Source organism: Amblyomma maculatum, chromosome 5 (genome assembly GCF_055883805.1).
Source record: "Amblyomma maculatum isolate TAMU_Amacu chromosome 5, ASM5588380v1, whole genome shotgun sequence".
Lineage (NCBI taxonomy): Eukaryota > Metazoa > Arthropoda > Arachnida > Ixodida > Ixodidae > Amblyomma > Amblyomma maculatum.
The window spans coordinates 43,734,802-43,751,509 of record NC_139348.1 but is presented as its reverse complement, the minus strand read 5'-3'; the positions used below and the strand labels follow the sequence as shown (position 1 = coordinate 43,751,509).

General features: G+C 43.0%; 3 protein-coding genes across 16 annotated transcripts in view; all 3 read right to left on the bottom strand.

Moving 5' to 3' along the window:
- Nucleotides 1-16,708, bottom strand: part of LOC146188193 (sodium-dependent nutrient amino acid transporter 1-like) — a 351,255-nt gene that overhangs the window by 286,857 nt on the left and 47,690 nt on the right. The window lies entirely within an intron of this gene.
- On the bottom strand, nucleotides 363-16,380 carry LOC146188195 (uncharacterized). Its single transcript, XM_084603670.1, has 3 exons — nucleotides 16,150-16,380; nucleotides 13,349-13,531; nucleotides 363-765 (listed from the first exon to the last, which is right to left on the bottom strand). The coding sequence occupies exons 1-3, from the start codon at nucleotides 16,372-16,374 to the stop codon at nucleotides 385-387; spliced, it is 789 nt and encodes a 262-aa protein (XP_084459796.1). The 5' UTR covers nucleotides 16,375-16,380; the 3' UTR covers nucleotides 363-384.
- Nucleotides 2,274-8,224, bottom strand: LOC146188196 (uncharacterized). Its single transcript, XM_084603401.1, has 2 exons — nucleotides 7,274-8,224; nucleotides 2,274-2,336 (listed from the first exon to the last, which is right to left on the bottom strand). Exons 1-2 carry the CDS (start codon nucleotides 8,069-8,071, stop codon nucleotides 2,274-2,276), a joined length of 861 nt encoding a protein of 286 aa, XP_084459527.1. The 5' UTR covers nucleotides 8,072-8,224.

Genomic DNA, 16,708 nt, shown 5'->3' with positions numbered 1-16,708 from the left:
TGGACATTGGCTTTTTGTCATTTAAACAATAATGCATTTCCCATAACAGTGGCACACTGGTCAGTACGCTTACTGCTGAACCCAAGGTCGCAGGATTGAATCCCAGTTGCAGCGGTAGGTTTTCTATGGAGACGAAAAGCAAGGCGTCCGTGTGCTGTGTGATGTCAGTGCATGTTAAAGAACCCCAGGTGGCCCAAATTTCCGGAGTCCTCCACTACGGCTTCTCTCATAGCCCCAGTCGCTTTGGGACGTTAAACCCCATAAACCAAACCGAAGTAGTGCATCTTTACATGCCACCTTCAATATGTTCTCAGTGTCCCTTCAAATGCAGACCACAACACACCATGGAGTGCATGTTCAGTACCTGCAAAAAGCATGCCCCCATCAATGTCCCATCCCGTGCGACTTCACGTGTGGCACACCGCTCTTGACACTTTCTTTCAAGTTATGTGCCCGCTTCGTTTTCTTGTTGCCGAGGCTTTTGCAAGGACGACCAGCACGCACCCTGGCTCCATCTCGTGTCACACCAGCACGACGCCTTGCAACACTGGTTGGCTGCACTTTGATGACTCGGCCACGCCTCCTTGCACTAGCATATGCAGCAATTGTAGCAATGTAGGATGCCATTATTTGAGGTTCCCTCAGCACTTTTTTCATTTCTGCCAGCTGCCGCTGAAGAAGGGTCAGGTAAACCGGGTTTTCTCCGACCACGGAATGGAAACGCCACTCCTCCTCCTGGATCTGCTTTAGTAGCTCAGCAGTAATCTGCAAAGACAAGCCATCGAATTTGTTTACATTAGTGGCATACTACAGTCCCAAATGTAACAATAGTATTGTACTTTACTTCTTGACTCTTCTTTTCATCCTTGCATAAAATTAATGTGTTTGGGATTTGTTTAGTTGGATATTCAAATGTACGGAACCTATTTCTACTGAAGTTCACAAAAGGTAAATGCAATGGATCAAGGCAAAGTAGGAAATTTATGCCGTACATCAGATGGGAGAGCATAAAGTTTGCGATATGCTGGGGTGGGGTATGGGGTAGTGTTTCTTAATAAGTATAATTGCATAATTGCTAGAGGACTATCATACATGGAACATGTGTTGGTATTGAATACTTTTCTGACATGTATGATTACGATAGCAATACTGCACCAGGTTTCGGCCCGTCGCGCCGTCCCGGGAAGGGCCACGTTTGACCTTGAACAGCCACGAAGAAGACGAAGAAGATTGCTAAGTCACCGGCAGCTAATACTATTGATCCACATTCGGTTCAGCAGCATAGAACCCTTCTCATTTATATGTGGACTGGTAGCTTACGCTCTCGCGTCATATTCTTAAAGGATGAGCTTAAGTGTCCCCAATAATGCAGCACCTTACACTGACAGGCCGTGATAAGGGAATAATGTAGCAGGCAAAAGAAGCTTCCACCATTGCTATTGCTAAACCACAACAAATTTTTTTTAGTGAATACTATTAATACGCAGCTTATGTGTTAGCACGTGGCACTGGTGCGCTAGCATATGGACCCAAGTAACTGTGTCACTTTCCCCTGGAAAGCATGAGAAAATTTTGATTAAATAGGTGCTCTGTTAGATTTGAACACCTCCTGTACTTGGCAACAACGTGAAAACAACAGTACTACGGTTCCCATTTGGCAGAAAAACCGGCACTATCTATGGAGAGTGACGAGCAAATCTCTAACAAGTAATGGCTGGCAGGTGACATGCCTAGATAAAGAATGACAAGCAAGTTGTGTGACGTCATGGAACCACATGGCATGGCTAAGTTAGCAGGAGCTCTTTACAGAGGGTGAGATGAGAATTGAATCCTAGACCCTTGAATTTTCAATCACACACACCACCCCTACACGACGCAGGCACATTCGTACAGCTCTATATCTATGTCGCATAGTGTTTCACACAACGTGGCATCTTAAAACTAGATGCTAGGGAGCATGTGCGAGATAACACACAAAAAAAGGAAACCGAAAAATTAGTCAGAAACGAAGTGCTGTCTTATAGTTAAAATAGCAAAGTGCACGTATATGAACGAGGATCCGGAAGAACAGTCATACATGGGAGCCATTAATGCTGTCGTGCCACACCCTGAAAGGCAGAGTTAAAGTATCCTAAAGGTCTGTCAGTTCTAAAAGGATCTATGTAAATTTAGCGAAACACTTGCACAAATCTAGCCTTCCAGAAACAAGCAGTGATCAAAGACTGCTCATAAATACATTAGTGTGAACTACTCTGACCACAATGCTATGATCATCACATTGAGCTGCAAACATTTACCTGGAAGAAAAGGTGATAGCCACCGACATCCCACTTGGTCTAAGTCAAAAATGAAAATGTCACAGCACAGTAAATCATTCAGAGAGTAACGGAGTAACAGTAATGTCTTCGTCATTTAGTCATGTAGGAAAAAGCATAGTCATGTAGCATGCAGTAAAAAAGTGCTGATATGTTTGTGCAGCATGAACCTTGTTGAATGTGTGAATTATTTTTCTGTTCCAATGAAATTTTATTCAAGAAGCACCGCTGTACATATGGTCATCTATACATTAGTGATTAATAAATAGATGGCTCTTGCTAGCAAGCAAGACAATGCTCAATAAGCTTGTGCTAAACTGAAATTCAACAGAATTTTCGACATTATGACCAGATGACACGTCACAATCAAAATATGAAGCTAAACTGTCATCTAGTGTCACTGCTGTGCCGCTACAGACAGAAAAGCAATATCTTTGCACGACCTCGCATTTGGTGGCAACATATGTGAATGCTAAGATACAATGAGTCAGAGCTGACCTAAATATTTTGTATTAGAAATTTTGAGGTACTTACTCTGCAAACTATATTTCAGGAACAATTGCTCTGTGCACTTTCAGCTTGCATTTATTTACTTTGAGATGAGTTTCATTTACCCCCCCCCCCCTTGGATTTGCACTCTCCAAACTTGCAGTTGTTGATTAGATGAATCATAGTCAGGGTAAGGTACAACTCATTTTGAAGGTAGCGCGAAAAACGAGGACCAAGAGTAGAAGGACACAACACGACCTCTTGGTCTACTCTTCTACTCTTGGTCCTCGTTTTTCGCGCTACCTTCAAAATGAACCAGATTCAACTCGCCCAACTTTCAACCTTACTAAGGTACAACTGCAATGAAAATGCAGAAAAAGAAGAAAGTGACTCAAACTATTATTAAAAGTTCTACTTAGGACCTCCTTTGGGCCTTTGAAACCTACAGGACTTGCATTTTAACGCGGTAGCGTTAAAGAGCTCGTGTCGCAGAAAAGCCGGTGTCGGCGGCGGCGTTTGGCCGTGAGCGATAAATCCCGGCATGCACTTCATAAACGGCAAATACAGAAGAACCCCTCCTCGCAAACTGCGGCGCTGCCCCGACACGTGGCGCGCCACTCGCCCCTGACGTTTCGCCGTGCACCATCACGGGTTGTAAAATCAAGCGTCTTTCCTTTTAGATCACTATCTTCACTCACCCGCTTCTCCCCTTCGGGCCGCGCGGGTACCGGTGCGAGGATGCCCCAATACCCTTGCGTTTACTAAGTTTTCTCGCTCTCTCCCCTTCCAACATCCAGCGTGCGTCACTCGAACAGTGGTGTTTAGGCGACGCGGCTCCTCTTTCCGCTCACAGCGCGATTGCTAGGTGCAGCGTCTGATGCCGGACACCTCTGACGTGATCGCTGCGCCGTAGCGCTTCTGCTGGGAAAGCGTCCCCTGCGATGTGTGCCGAGCTGCTTCCGATGAATCATGCTTCTGCGTGGTGCTCCCAAGCGAGATAGAGGACGATCTCATCAAGGCGTCAGCCCCATGATCGCGTCCGCCTTCATGGCACGTCGCTGCCCGGCTTTCTCCCTCCGAGACACCGAGTTCTTTGCTTCGTTCCGCTTGCTCAGGCGCACGTTTCGTTGCCGCGCCGAACGCTGCCCTTGCGTTTAATATGTTTTCTCGACGAGGTGCAATAACGCTATCGCGTTCCACTCTTGAAGGCGAAGCTTAAGCGTCCTCCAAATTTTTTCTCTACTTTGTGAAGGTTTCACTTACATTATCTGTAAATGTGCTGCAGAAAATGCACACATATCATGGAGCACTTCATGGCACACTTTGCCAGTGTGTTGCTAAATCTTGATGTGACAATGAAACTTTTAGTACTCCTTAAGTGATGTTCAAGGTGTGCTTCCTGAGCATACACAGCTCTTCTCAGCAGCTAGAAAAGGTATTTAACAAAAACTATACAACACGCACGAGGAATAGGTATTCCATCAATCCTCTCCTCAACGCAAAAACTTTCAATCTCATCTAGCTTCATTACCACCAAACATATGGACGATCAAAAATTTTGTTCCGCCTCTCTTCCCTAAACTTCATTCATCAAGTTGTAGTGTGGTTGTGCACTTCCTTTTTTTGTGTTGATCTTATGTTGTTTCCTTTATATCGCTGCCTCACCTGTGGCAATAAACTATTTGGTTGCTACTCAGTGCATGTGTCTTTCCTTCGCATGTCCCGTCTTGCCTAGCGATGTTTTACTCGACTCTTCACCATTATAACTTCATTTGGGCTACCTCGGTCAGTCATGCTTTCCTCATCCCATGCCTCTTCACAACATTGACTCAGATGCAGGTCGTGCTCATGCCACGAATGAATTGAGTGCCCGACGCGAGGCAGTGATGTTTGGTTCGGTTTGTGTAGTTCGTCCTAAAGGGGCTCGGGCTATGTGAGACGCCATAATGGGAGGTTCCGGAAAGTTCAACCACCTACGGTTCCTTGAAGTGCACTGACATCGTACAGCAGATGGGGGCCTTGCTTTTAGCCTCCATTGAAAAGCGGCTGTCACAGCCGCGATTCGATTCCACATCCCCGAGGACAGCAGCCGAGCGCCCTAACCACTGCGGCACCGTTGCAAAGCAATAACATTGTTTCCATCAGTAACAGCGTTCACGAAAACTGCAAGATGGAACTGAAGGGAAAAAAACAAGCTGAACGAGAGAGCTTCTGCGATTGTACTGTCCCCTCCAAACACACACCTTTCAGCGGGAAGGGTTATATATTTGAAGCCACGGTGGACGATGCTCATGTTTCATTTTCAGTCTGATCTGAAAATGATTTCCAGTCTGAGGTCGTAACGAAGGGCATTTTGCTATTACCACTGCCTCAAGTGGCAATGATGAACAAAGAGGCAAACTAGTCTGTCTGAATGACTGTGCTGAAATCCGAGATGGCCCCTTCACGACTGCACAAAAGCAGTTCGACGCGACGACAGTCGGTCGCATCTATATAATGCCAAAAGAACAAGCCTTTTTCTGGAAAATGATTTCCATGCTATTGCTAGCGCCAATTTCAGTCCGGAAAATTGAACTTTCGGATGCCACAAAGTCCGAAACTTCGGTCGTGAAAATGCACCCCTGAAAGTTCCTTCTTCTTCATCATCATCATGATGAAGGAACTTTCAGGGGTGCATTGAATCCAAATTATGCATGTCCAAATGATTAAGAGCCTGAAAAAACAATGAGCTACTGCAATGAGTTTCTCACTTCACCGTCACTGCTCGTTATGTGACACATATTTGAATGTTGAGGGCTCACAGCTTCCGATTGATGAAACTTATACAAAAGAGCATCTTGTAATGCAAGAAAATATCAAAAAATGAAATAAATTTTCTTGTTGTAAGATCATTTTAACAGAATATCTGACTCTTCATTGGGCAGTAAAATATTTAGCTTTGCATTCAAGGAAAAATGGTAGCTGTCAAAATTTAGCTGAACATTCATTCCAGTATATACATATGAAGTGGTGCATTACAACTTATGTGCTTCATACAACTCCTTTAAACCTTTCAAACAATGTATTCAGTTCATGACTGCTCTTTTTCTGCAATGTAGGTTGTGCAAGCACAGCAGAACTGCGCATGAGCAAACTGTCACTCATGGTGGTGGCATGTAACTGTTGCCGCACTAAGACTAGGTAACTCTTACATTGCACTCATTCCTCCTTCACTGTCAATGCTATTGCTCATTGCTACGTTCATTTCTGAAATGGATTCAGCATAAAAAGTGAAGGTTGATTACTGTAACTGCACTTATGGTGTTAACACATCAAGATAGTTTCAACTAATTCAGTTGAAAAAGCTACTTGACGTTAAAGACACAGGAATAAGGAATGCAGAGGCTCATTCCAGCATACTTAAGATTTAATTCAAGTCATTGCAAGCAAAGGAAGCATACACAGATGCTGTTTTCTTTGATGGTGATCTATCGGAATTTCGGATAAAAGATTAATCAATTCCTTTGCCTTGAGAGCGTTGCTCAATAAGTGCAAAATTTATGCTAGATTAGTTTCGAACTGTTTGCCCATATGACTAATGCATCACAAAATGGTTTCAAGTTTTCAATTTAAAGCAAACAAATGTGATAGAAGTAAGGTTTGAAAATATTTGAGATCATGTTTTCAGCAAAAATGTGTTTCTAGCATGCTACTGCAGTTGGGTGCCAGCATAGCAGGATTTACTTTGTGTTATTGCTTAAAATTAACAAAGTATAAAAGCCAAAGGAGTGACATTATGGTGGTGGTGCTGAATTGATAATGACATGCAATTTGAGGCAACATTTTCCTACCTTAAACTAACTTGCATGCAGACTAGAAGCTCAGCATCTTGGTTTGAGCTCTTAAAGTGCTGTTTGATCAACATCAATTCTTTTATTTATTTATTTTAGGATATTTAATAGGTGAAACGAGGTATAGCTTCCATGATCCGAAATTGCTCATAAACATCGAATTCTGCTCACTGTGATTATTGAGTGAGCAGTTGCATCGGTGCCATAAAAATAGAAATTACACAGTTCTCTCACCCTGACTTGTTGCACAACTCAATGCTAGCGGGTCAGATAAGTGTTTAAATGTTACTGTCTGTTTGCATTTCAGCTTGATGGATCCATCATTTACTTGTCCTTTTTTATATAATAGCAATGCTTTCTTATTAAACATACAAAGCTTGAGGTATAACTGCATGTGCATAATGTGGTATCAAGTCAACTGCTTGAGTCACAAAACAGCCAACATAATTGATTTCCACTACACAGCAAAAGGCAACGTAGGTGATCAGGAAACTTTACTATGTAATTAATGAAAATAATTGACAAACTCTAAAACTGGTTTTAGAAATGCGCACTAAAATGTTCTGTGAATGTTGGAAAAAGAATATCTAAGTTTAAACATTAGCTGTAATGTATGAAAGAAGCAAATATAGACCATACCTCTTTGCACTGTTGACTAGAAGTTGACGCCCCAACATCAAGCTGTGGCTCAACATCCATCGCTTCAGGCAAACTTGTGGCACCTTCAGAAAAGTCGTGAGGTGACAGTTCTGGTGCAGAATTGCCAACACTGCTTCCTGGCTGGTCCAATGTAGTTGTGCGGAAGTCACGGAAAAAGGCAGCAGGTTGGCACTTGTCGCCCTCGGCAAGCCACGCTAGCTGGTGCCGGTCTTGGGCATCCAGGGCAGGAGCATTGGGGAACCCTCCACCATAGGTGCTGTGCACTAGCGCCTGATGTTTGCAGAACGCTCCCTGTTGGCCGGCTCGACAAGTGCAAATGCCGACGTCTTGCCACACTTGGTAAATTTTCCCGTCATCTTGTCCGCTGGGGACTTCGTACAGATGGTCACCAAGGGGATGGATAGTGGCAACAGCGTTCTCAGGCATCCTTTGCAGCAGCTTGTCATAAAAGAGCTTCTGGGCTGGCACACGGTTGTAGGCATACTTTAGTAACCTTTTCTGGAAGTAGCCCTCCCATACAGTGCTGACAATGTCAACGAGGGCAACGGCATTATAGGCTTTCTGCCTTCCAAGGACGACGTCTTTCAGAATACGGACTGAGGCCTCCGCAAAATTGTTGGTGTTGTGGCCTCGAGTCAGTATCCCAGCACGGAAGAGGAGCACCCATTCCGTTTTTCGCTTCAGGAAAGCCGTGACTCGCTCCACATATCCCTTGTGGGATTTTGCCTGAAGCTCCGCCGTTGCAGCATCCAGCTCCTCCATCGATGATGCATACATTATCTGCAGGGAATATTATAAAATGCACATTACATATTGCCTTGTACTAAATATATTCGCATCGCACTCCTTGTTTTGCATCTTTCAGCAGTGGCATGTGGACTTACCACTTTTATTTTATAATGAGATGCAACGAGATGATTCTGGAATACTAATGATTGCATTTGGTACAGTAGCTGTAACGTACAAAATCACTCAGTTATCTTCAACAGGGACACTGTGCATTTTAGGCGCATTATACGAAAAGAAAATGACTTGGAGGGACCAACTACAGAGCCTCAAATGAAACTAAACTGACAAAGCACCCCACTGAGTCTGAAGATTAATATAGACACAACACAAATAATATTCAACATTACATTGGAGAAATGCCAAGAGAACAGAATTTGAAGGCTGGAAAAAAGGATTAAAACTACACTAATGGTGTAGCAGGCAGCTGAGCAGTGGAAATTTTTTGCTGTAACACTAAATTATGGAAGTGAGTGGAGTGGGTCAGGGAACAAATGCGAGTTAATGATATCCTGGTTGAAATGAAGCAGACATGGGCATGAGCAGGGTATGTATGCAGAGCCTTCGAAGAGAGGGCAAACATAGTTGAGATATCAGTCAAGTAAGCGTACGAGGTTGGGCAGTCTACAGGTGCTGTGAGGGCACGGTTTGCACAGGACAGGATTAGCTTTTGCATTCACAGGACAGGCATAATGTAAAAATGGCATGAAGTTTCAACTCTTGGCAACCAGCCCAACAGTACATTGTCCTGAACGATGAATTGGAGTGGCATGACACAGGCCTTTGCCTCGCAGTGAACTTATATACAATGATGAAAAACTTGCAGTCACCCGCAATCTGGGCATAGCTGACAAACGACAGGTGTTCTGTTGTTCTACCATCATCATTTCTTTGTCTACTATGCTTTGAGTACTGCTGCTGCTGCGTGTAAGTGCAAGGAAGGCCACAGGATTTAAAATCCTAAAAGAGCTGAATACTCCTCCTTAAATGAACAGTAGTGAAAGGAGGAGGAAGGAAGCGAATAGAATAGAAAAATTTGCCAATTTGTTATTATTTCATTAATTTTCTTTCGTTTCACCTCCAGTTTGGTGGTGAAACGTTATAGTGGAATACGCAGTTGAAAGTTATGAAAATTTTTTTCATTCATGACCATCAAAAATTGTGTATAAATGAAAGCTTGTTAGTTCGAACCTTGATAATTCGAGTTTTCGGATAATTAGAACTGCATTACTTAGTCCGGCCAAGCTCCATTGAGGTCTGTATGCAAAAAAGCCTGTTGATTCGGAGGGAGTCGGATCCGTTACGGATAATTCGAACTACACGCCGCTGTGTCTGAGTGGCTTGGTGCGCAGCATGTGGCAAAAAAAAAAATACCTCAGCATAGTCAGAGGCTGTGCACGTCCAATGGGGATGGATGAAACCAGGTAAAACCATGCAAGAGTGCATAAAGCCTAAATGGTGCCATGACCGGTGGCAGGGTTGGCGTTGGCGACGGCACAATTCGCAACTAAAACTTGTTACTTCGAACCGTGTTAATTCAGAAATATGCATAAGCACTGTCAGCGCGGTCCCAGCCAACGACCATAAAAGGCTATGACTTCGGACGGGTGCTACGGGTTCGGGGTACGTGGGAAATTTTTTTTTTTTGCGAATGTCTTCCATCTTTCCTCCCATCAGTCGTCAACGAAAGCACACGGGTCAGCCGCGATCATGACGGCAATCCCGACGCTGTCTTTTAGCAGCCTTTTAGCATCGCGCAAGGCAGTAGACGACGCCCGCTCCAATCACACATGGCAAGGTAAAGCGAATGTACTGAAAATGGGGCTTGCACAGCCAGGCAAGTGCTGGCACACTGCCAAGGGCTTTACCCCCCCCCCCCCCCCCCGCTGAAGCCAACGTCAAAAGGTAGACATGGTGATGTTATCGTTGCGCAGCATCTTGGCGCACTGCCAAGAACTGCGGTGCCGACCTTGCGACCCACCGTGGCAGCGCAAAATGGAGGGACTGCAAACGGGTGACGCCTGTTTTTTTTTTTGTTTTTTTTTTTCAAATTCTCAGCCTAAAACCGGGGGTAGATGGATGAGTTCATTAAGCGGGTCGCGAGCAAATAGGATAAATTTCATCATCATCATCAGCCTGACTATACCCACTGCAGTGCGAAGGCCTCTCCCATATTTCCACTTAACCCGGTTCTGTGCTAGCTGCATCCACATGACCCCCGCGAACTTCTTAATCTCATCCACCCACCTGACTTTCTGCCACCCCCTGCTACGCTTTCCTTCTCTTGGAATCCAGTTTGTTACCCTAAGCGACCATCGGTTATCCTCTCTTCGCACTACATGTCCTGCCCATGCCCATTTCTTCTTCTTAATTTCCACTAGAATGTCGGTAATTTGAGTTATTTCTTATACCCACTCTATACGCTTCCTATCTCTTAATGGTACCCCTACCATTTTCGTTCCATAGCCCTCTGGGTTGTCCTCAACTTAAGTAGAACTCTCTTGGTTAGCCTCCACGTTTCAGCCCCATTTCAGCCCGCTTCGGCCCAGGATAAATTTACCGTAATGTAAATGGTTCTTGTCAGTTTTTTCGAGGCCATTCGATAGTTCGAATTAACGAGCTTTTACTGTAAATCACGGACAAGCACAATCCTGCAGCAGTGCATAGTTTTCAAATACACTCTGAGTCACCTGTCATCGGTGCCACAAATGACAGACGTGGCTTCCAGCACCCTCTCTCCTCGCATTAGAACCCAGTTGAAAGTCATAGATTATAAAAATCTCAATCAATCAGATATTTTTTTCATGTAAGGTCTGGGTGAAATAAAAACAAACTTATGTAGTGAGGTGTTCAAACATCTACAAAAGCTTCTCTGCAATGTTTTTCTGCAAGTTTCCTGCCCGTTTTTACAAGCGAGGAAAAAGACAACACTGGATTGTCTCCTATCGGAGAAAAAAATTAGAGCTGCACATGTCACCTTACTTTCTTAATTTTTGCTGCTGGAGTGGAACATGTATACTAATGCAATCTGTAGCTAGTCAATCATCATCAGTGCATTTTGAGTGTTGCTTTTATAATTGCATGCGAAAGGAAGTTGCATAATTGTTTTACTCATCGCAACTGACAAATTCATGTCTTTTGCACAGTGATAATTTGTTGAACTGAAAGCAACATAGATGGCATCATTCATTCCCTCATGACTTTGGATAGTTTGTGCACCTGTGAGTTTACATAGGCGACGTGCAAACCGAGAAACATTTCTAGTGTTTGCATACTAATCGTTCTAGATTTTGCACAGCTGGCTCTTCAATTTTCGGTTAGTTGCAGAATATCATTTGTTGTGCATATTTGCCAGATTGGCATGATGTAGCTCTTAATAATGCAAATAATTCAGTTTCTAGCAATCATTAAGTTGGAATATTGATACATATGTAATTGCTTTGAAACATTTTTCTGCTAACATGGAACATATGTCATGACTATGGGTTTTTCTTAAAGGTTTCTTATTCTACTTTCTCATTTGTATGTAATTTGCAACCGTTTGGGTGTAAGATTCTTTGACAGGTTTGATATTATATTTACCTGAACTCATTTCATAACTAAACTTCTCCAGCTTGTTTGCTGGCACACATTTCCTTTGCTTTCTTTAAAATGTCTGTCCTTAGAAGCCAAAAAAAAAACAGCAGACTCTGCAGCCATCATTTTATTAGTGGCGAGAAATAAATGAATTAAGGTACTCTAAGCCGGGAACATCTGAGAGGCAACAAAGGTAATTTTTTTCTGTTCTGCTGTCCATTTCAACGTGGGTAATGCAAGTCAGGTAGTTGCATGGTGCAAAGTTTTCAAGCGAAGCTTCTCATCTATCGAGACAAAAATGCTGTGATGACAGCCTTCTGACAAAAAAAATATAGACTGTGTAGAATGCAAAGTTTAACACTGAGGTGAAAAGGTCAATAAGAATTACTGAATGCACTTAAAAACTGTTATAGTTTACGACCAAGCACGTCTTGCAATGTGTGCATACTATACGCAAAAAGGATAATTCCACAACCACGATGTGTGATTTTCACCATCCACGTTGGCAGGTAAGTTATGCAGAGATGTCCACTACAGTTTCTCATATGTTTCGAACACTGCTCGAGAGTGGGCATTTGTCGCACAAAAATCTAATGGTACTTGAAACAGTCCTGCTTGTAGCTACAAATGGTGCTCTCTCACTATTGCAATGACGCTTTGCAACCTTGCCGACTTATAAAGGCAGAGAAAATTATTGCAAAATAGTGTTCCGCTTGTTCACCTGTTTACAGGTGTAATTCTGACATTCTGTCGCGCGTGCTTCTCTTGATAGCCGCTTGACTGGGTGCACAAAGCAGGCACCAGTTGGACTCGAGGAAAAAATATAGGACTTGTCAGGTTCTTTTTTTGAAACGCATTGTTTAAGCGTAGGCATTTGTTTCAAAGCACAAAAAGAGGTTCTGTACTCGTGATAAGCAGCATAGATAGCTTGACTTAATGACACGTGTGTGCGACAAGTACTTCTAATGAGTGTGGAATGAGCCATCCCACAAAGATGCGACATCGAACACATGTCCACTTTTGATAAGTTCTCTTCCTTTTCGGATGCTGCCACCAGAAATAATTTCCATGCACCTGCACAAAGGGCAAATTAAAATGTGAACCTCTGTCATGCTTGCTCTAGCAATGGGGCAGCCAGAGATTGTGCCCCGTCCATGCTTCCTGCCGCCGCTGATAGGTAGCTTTAAGTGGTGCCCCTACAGGCGGCGCACAGAATGCATAATGCTCATTTAGATTACAAGTATAATATTGATGTACCTGAGGTGAGTGGGTGTAAAAAGAAATTAGGCGCTAGTCCAGAGCACAGAAGGGCTCACTTCCTTTGAAAGTTGCAAGTTGTTTTTATGAAAATGCAAAACATTTTCTAACCACATCCTCGAAACTGTTGTTCACATCATTTTATTAGAGTACATTTCAAATCTGGGCTCATCTCACAGCATTACGCTGCTAACCAATTATTTTATGCATTTTGATAAATGCAGTATCCCACAGCCATATTGGTTTCCAAACCAAATTCAGACACAAAAAAAATGAGGTATGGCATGACATAGTAAGGTACGTGGACTTCATCTCAAAAGTTACCTGGGCTATGCACAATGCCATAGTGGAGGGCTGAGGTCTAATTTCGATCACCTGAGATCCTTTAACAATGAGGTGGTCAGCAAAAGTATAGCATGCTTCATTTGCATTTACCTTCTGAAATGCTGTCATCAAATCTCGTTTCTCCTCCCTGCTGATGTCACGTGATGCGTGAAGCCAGCGCCACTCTGCCTGGGCCACGTGGAAGTGGCAGAGGAGTTGCTTCCCCTCAGGCCATGTTGCTTGTAAGGCAGCTTTTTCTGCTGCCGAATTGTCTGTCATGAATGCTTCGGGAGCCTGACAAATATGAGTAATATTTTGTATCTTAGTTGCAGTAAACAGAAACACTTATTATAATAGTACAAGATGTGCACATTGCTATCTGTTAGAAGCCTTCGGGTAGCAAAGCCAGAGAGACAAAGGTCACAAAGAAGAAGCAGACTATACTATTGAGGAGGCGTTTTCCCCTCATGGTTTCATTAGACCACAGGCTTAAAAATATGGCCACACTGATATTGGAAAATCACAGTTTATCGAGACGGCTCATCTGTTAATCATGGAACTTAAAGGGACAGTCTGGTGTCATAAATGACTATAAATATTAGCGTATTCTGGTAAATCTGACCACTTGATGGCAGTAACGAGGGCAGAAATTGCAGATTAAACCCAAATTTATCTTTTCATTCATTGAGAAAGTAAGGTTTGAGCAGATGGTGGCAGGTGCCGTGTCCTCTCTTTGCCACTTACATGGGCGCTCCCTGCAGCGGATGAAGTGAATGTACATTTCATAACTATGCCAAAGCATCATAAAGAAAGCTATTTTTGTTCATATCAACTTAAGACAGCCTGCGTTTCTCTCAGTAAAGTGCAGCAACTATCATCATTTACTTTTGCTTGATCCGCTTTTAATAAAATGCTTTGAAGGAGAAAGTGCTAAGTCCACATCATTGCTATAACTGTCGCAGCACTTGTTTTCCCCTTGTACTTCAAGGTCTTAAAAAATACCAGTTATATTTAGTTCATATCTGCCTACTTTAATTAAATATATTTTAGTTCCCTTACCTATAGGTTTGGAAAGTCTGCATTTTGGTTAATGTCATCCTCAAGATTGCCACTGCAAGCCACATAAAAGGCGTGACAGTTTCTTTTTCCTATGAGTTTCAGAATACTATGCTAACTATATTTCATGTATCCAAAGTAAGGGTTTATAGACACTGTCCGCCAATGAGAAAATGAGACTATCATACTGAAAAATTGTGTTTTAAGTGGCTGAGCTGGGTTCCTCAGTGCCGCAGCCAAATATTTATCAGTTTGGAAAATGAGCTTTTAGGTGATGCAAGAAAATAATAGAAAAAAAAATCAGAAGACTGCCTCTTTAAGTCATGTAGACAGTAATATGATGCTGTGATGTCAATATGCCAGCGGAAAAAGGATAAAATATAAGGTATGTTGCTCACACTTGTAACACCACTGCCTGTCACCTTGATTACAAAGCATACAGCTGCTACTTATATGTGCCGTGGCACAATTGACTGAACTGGGCTTTCAGTGATCAAGCAGGATTTGAAGCCATGCAACAGCAAAAGAAACCGAAAAAATATGTATGCTTTTGCCTTCTCCTAGTGAGCCATTTGAAGCTTGAAGTCATTAAGAAAAAATGCTCGCAACAGGACTAACGATTATTACATGTAATCTACGATTTGCTAATGATATTGCCTTGCTAAGTAACTCCGGGGATGAATTGCTAAGAACCATTGATGACGTAGATAGGAAAAGCAGAAAAGTGGGCCTAAAAATTAATATGCAGAAGACTAGGGTAGTGTTCGACAGCCTAGGGAAGGAACAGAAATTTACTATAGGTAGCGAAGCACTGGAAGTGGTTGGAAAACATTGTTACGGAGCACAGTATATCGACACGACGACGACGTGCTGATGCGAAGTAGTGAAGAAGACGACGCTCAGGCCTAGCTAACTTCGTTCTGTGGTGTGCGGTGTGTGGTGTGCGTCTAAGAGTGAACTAGCGTTTACCACTCTGTTCTTTCCTTAACAATATGTCCACTTAGGACAGGTAGTAACCACAGATCTGGATCATGAAAGGGAAATAACCAGGAGAATAAGATTGGGATGGAGCGCATTTGGCAAGTACTCGCAGATTATGACTAGCAGTTTATCGGTACCGCTCAAGAGGAAAGTGGATAACAGTGACGTCTTACCTGTACTCACCTATGGGGCTGAAATGTGGAGGCTAACACAAAGGGTTCTACTTAAGTTCAGGGCAACGCAGAGGGCTATAGAATGAAAAATGGCGGGGGTAATGTTCAGAAATAGGAAGCGTGTCGGGTAGGTCAGAAAAATATCTAATGACATTCTAGTGGAGAACAGGAAGAAGAAATGGGCATGGCCAGGGCATGTATTGCATAGAGAAGACAACCACTGGTAGCTGACGGTAACAAACTGGATTCCAAAGGCAGGAAAGCGTAGCAGGGGGAGACAGAAAGTTAGGTGGGCAGATGAGGTTAAGAAGTTTGCAGGTGTCAAGTGGATGCAGCTAGCACAGAACTGGGTTAGTTGGAGGAATATGGGAGAGGTCCTCGCCCTACAGTGGGTATAGTCTGGCTGATGATCACGATATGTAGAATTTTTATAGCCTTTGCCTATTACCTTATAAAATGAATTGGAAGCTAATGCTGTATTTTTATTACATAGTCTTTGGGAATTATTATTTAAAAACTGTGGTGGTGAAAATTTATAAGTTGATTTGTGTATGCAACAGGTCAGATTAAATTTGCAGAACGTTTCATTTTGTTCTCCCCCTTTCCAACAGAGCAGGAGAGAGGCAAGATCAATTCACAATTGTGCACCTAACTAAAATTATGACTTGGTCCGTTATGAACACTATGCACATTAATGCTTACATGAGCACCACCGAAGCACGTCGGGTAGCTCTGCTTGAGCAGGCCAAAAGCAGCTTTGTAGCTCTCGCTGCTTTGAGAGCTGTGCAGCAGGACCGCTAGCGGCAGCGCTCCAACCACGGTTGCTGCAAGTACCAGCGTTACGCTGCTTTGGGACTCATCGCATGAGGCTGTGCTGTCGATGAATATAATCTCCTTGGCAGAAGTCAGCCCTTGCGTCCTCTTCATAATTTGGGTGACTATAAGAGCTGCCCAGCTGGTACCATCTTCAGATTTTGTGATCCTGACATCGATCCCTGCGAAAGGTGACACGTGCTTTTAACCTTGTACTATCGACTGTGTCAATGCTTCATGTGACGTAACCAGAACACTATTTTCGTACAAAATAATAGAGACCTTTCTTTAGATCCAAGCAGGGAGGTAGAAAATAAAAGCAAAATGCAATGAGAAGGCAAACATTAATTAAAAACATGAAATAAAATTGCAGTATACGACAAATGCATTTTCTAAAATATGCTATAAAGTTTGTTGCCAATGGTAATCAATACCATTTGTAGAGGTA

Excerpts from the sequence above, each read along its gene's own strand:
- LOC146188195 (XM_084603670.1), bottom strand. The coding sequence starts at position 16,374 with ATGAAGAGGACGCAAGGGCTGACTTCTGCCAAGGAGATTATATTCATC. Across the intron at positions 13,532-16,149 it reads CGTGCTTCGGTGGTGCTCAT|GCTCCCGAAGCATTCATGAC; the intron begins GTAAGCATTAAT and ends CATATTTGTCAG. Across the intron at positions 766-13,348 it reads TGATGACAGCATTTCAGAAG|ATTACTGCTGAGCTACTAAA; the intron begins GTAAATGCAAAT and ends TTGTCTTTGCAG.
- LOC146188196 (XM_084603401.1), bottom strand. The coding sequence starts at position 8,071 with ATGTATGCATCATCGATGGAGGAGCTGGATGCTGCAACGGCGGAGCTT. Across the intron at positions 2,337-7,273 it reads CTAGTCAACAGTGCAAAGAG|ACCAAGTGGGATGTCGGTGG; the intron begins GTATGGTCTATA and ends TTTTTGACTTAG.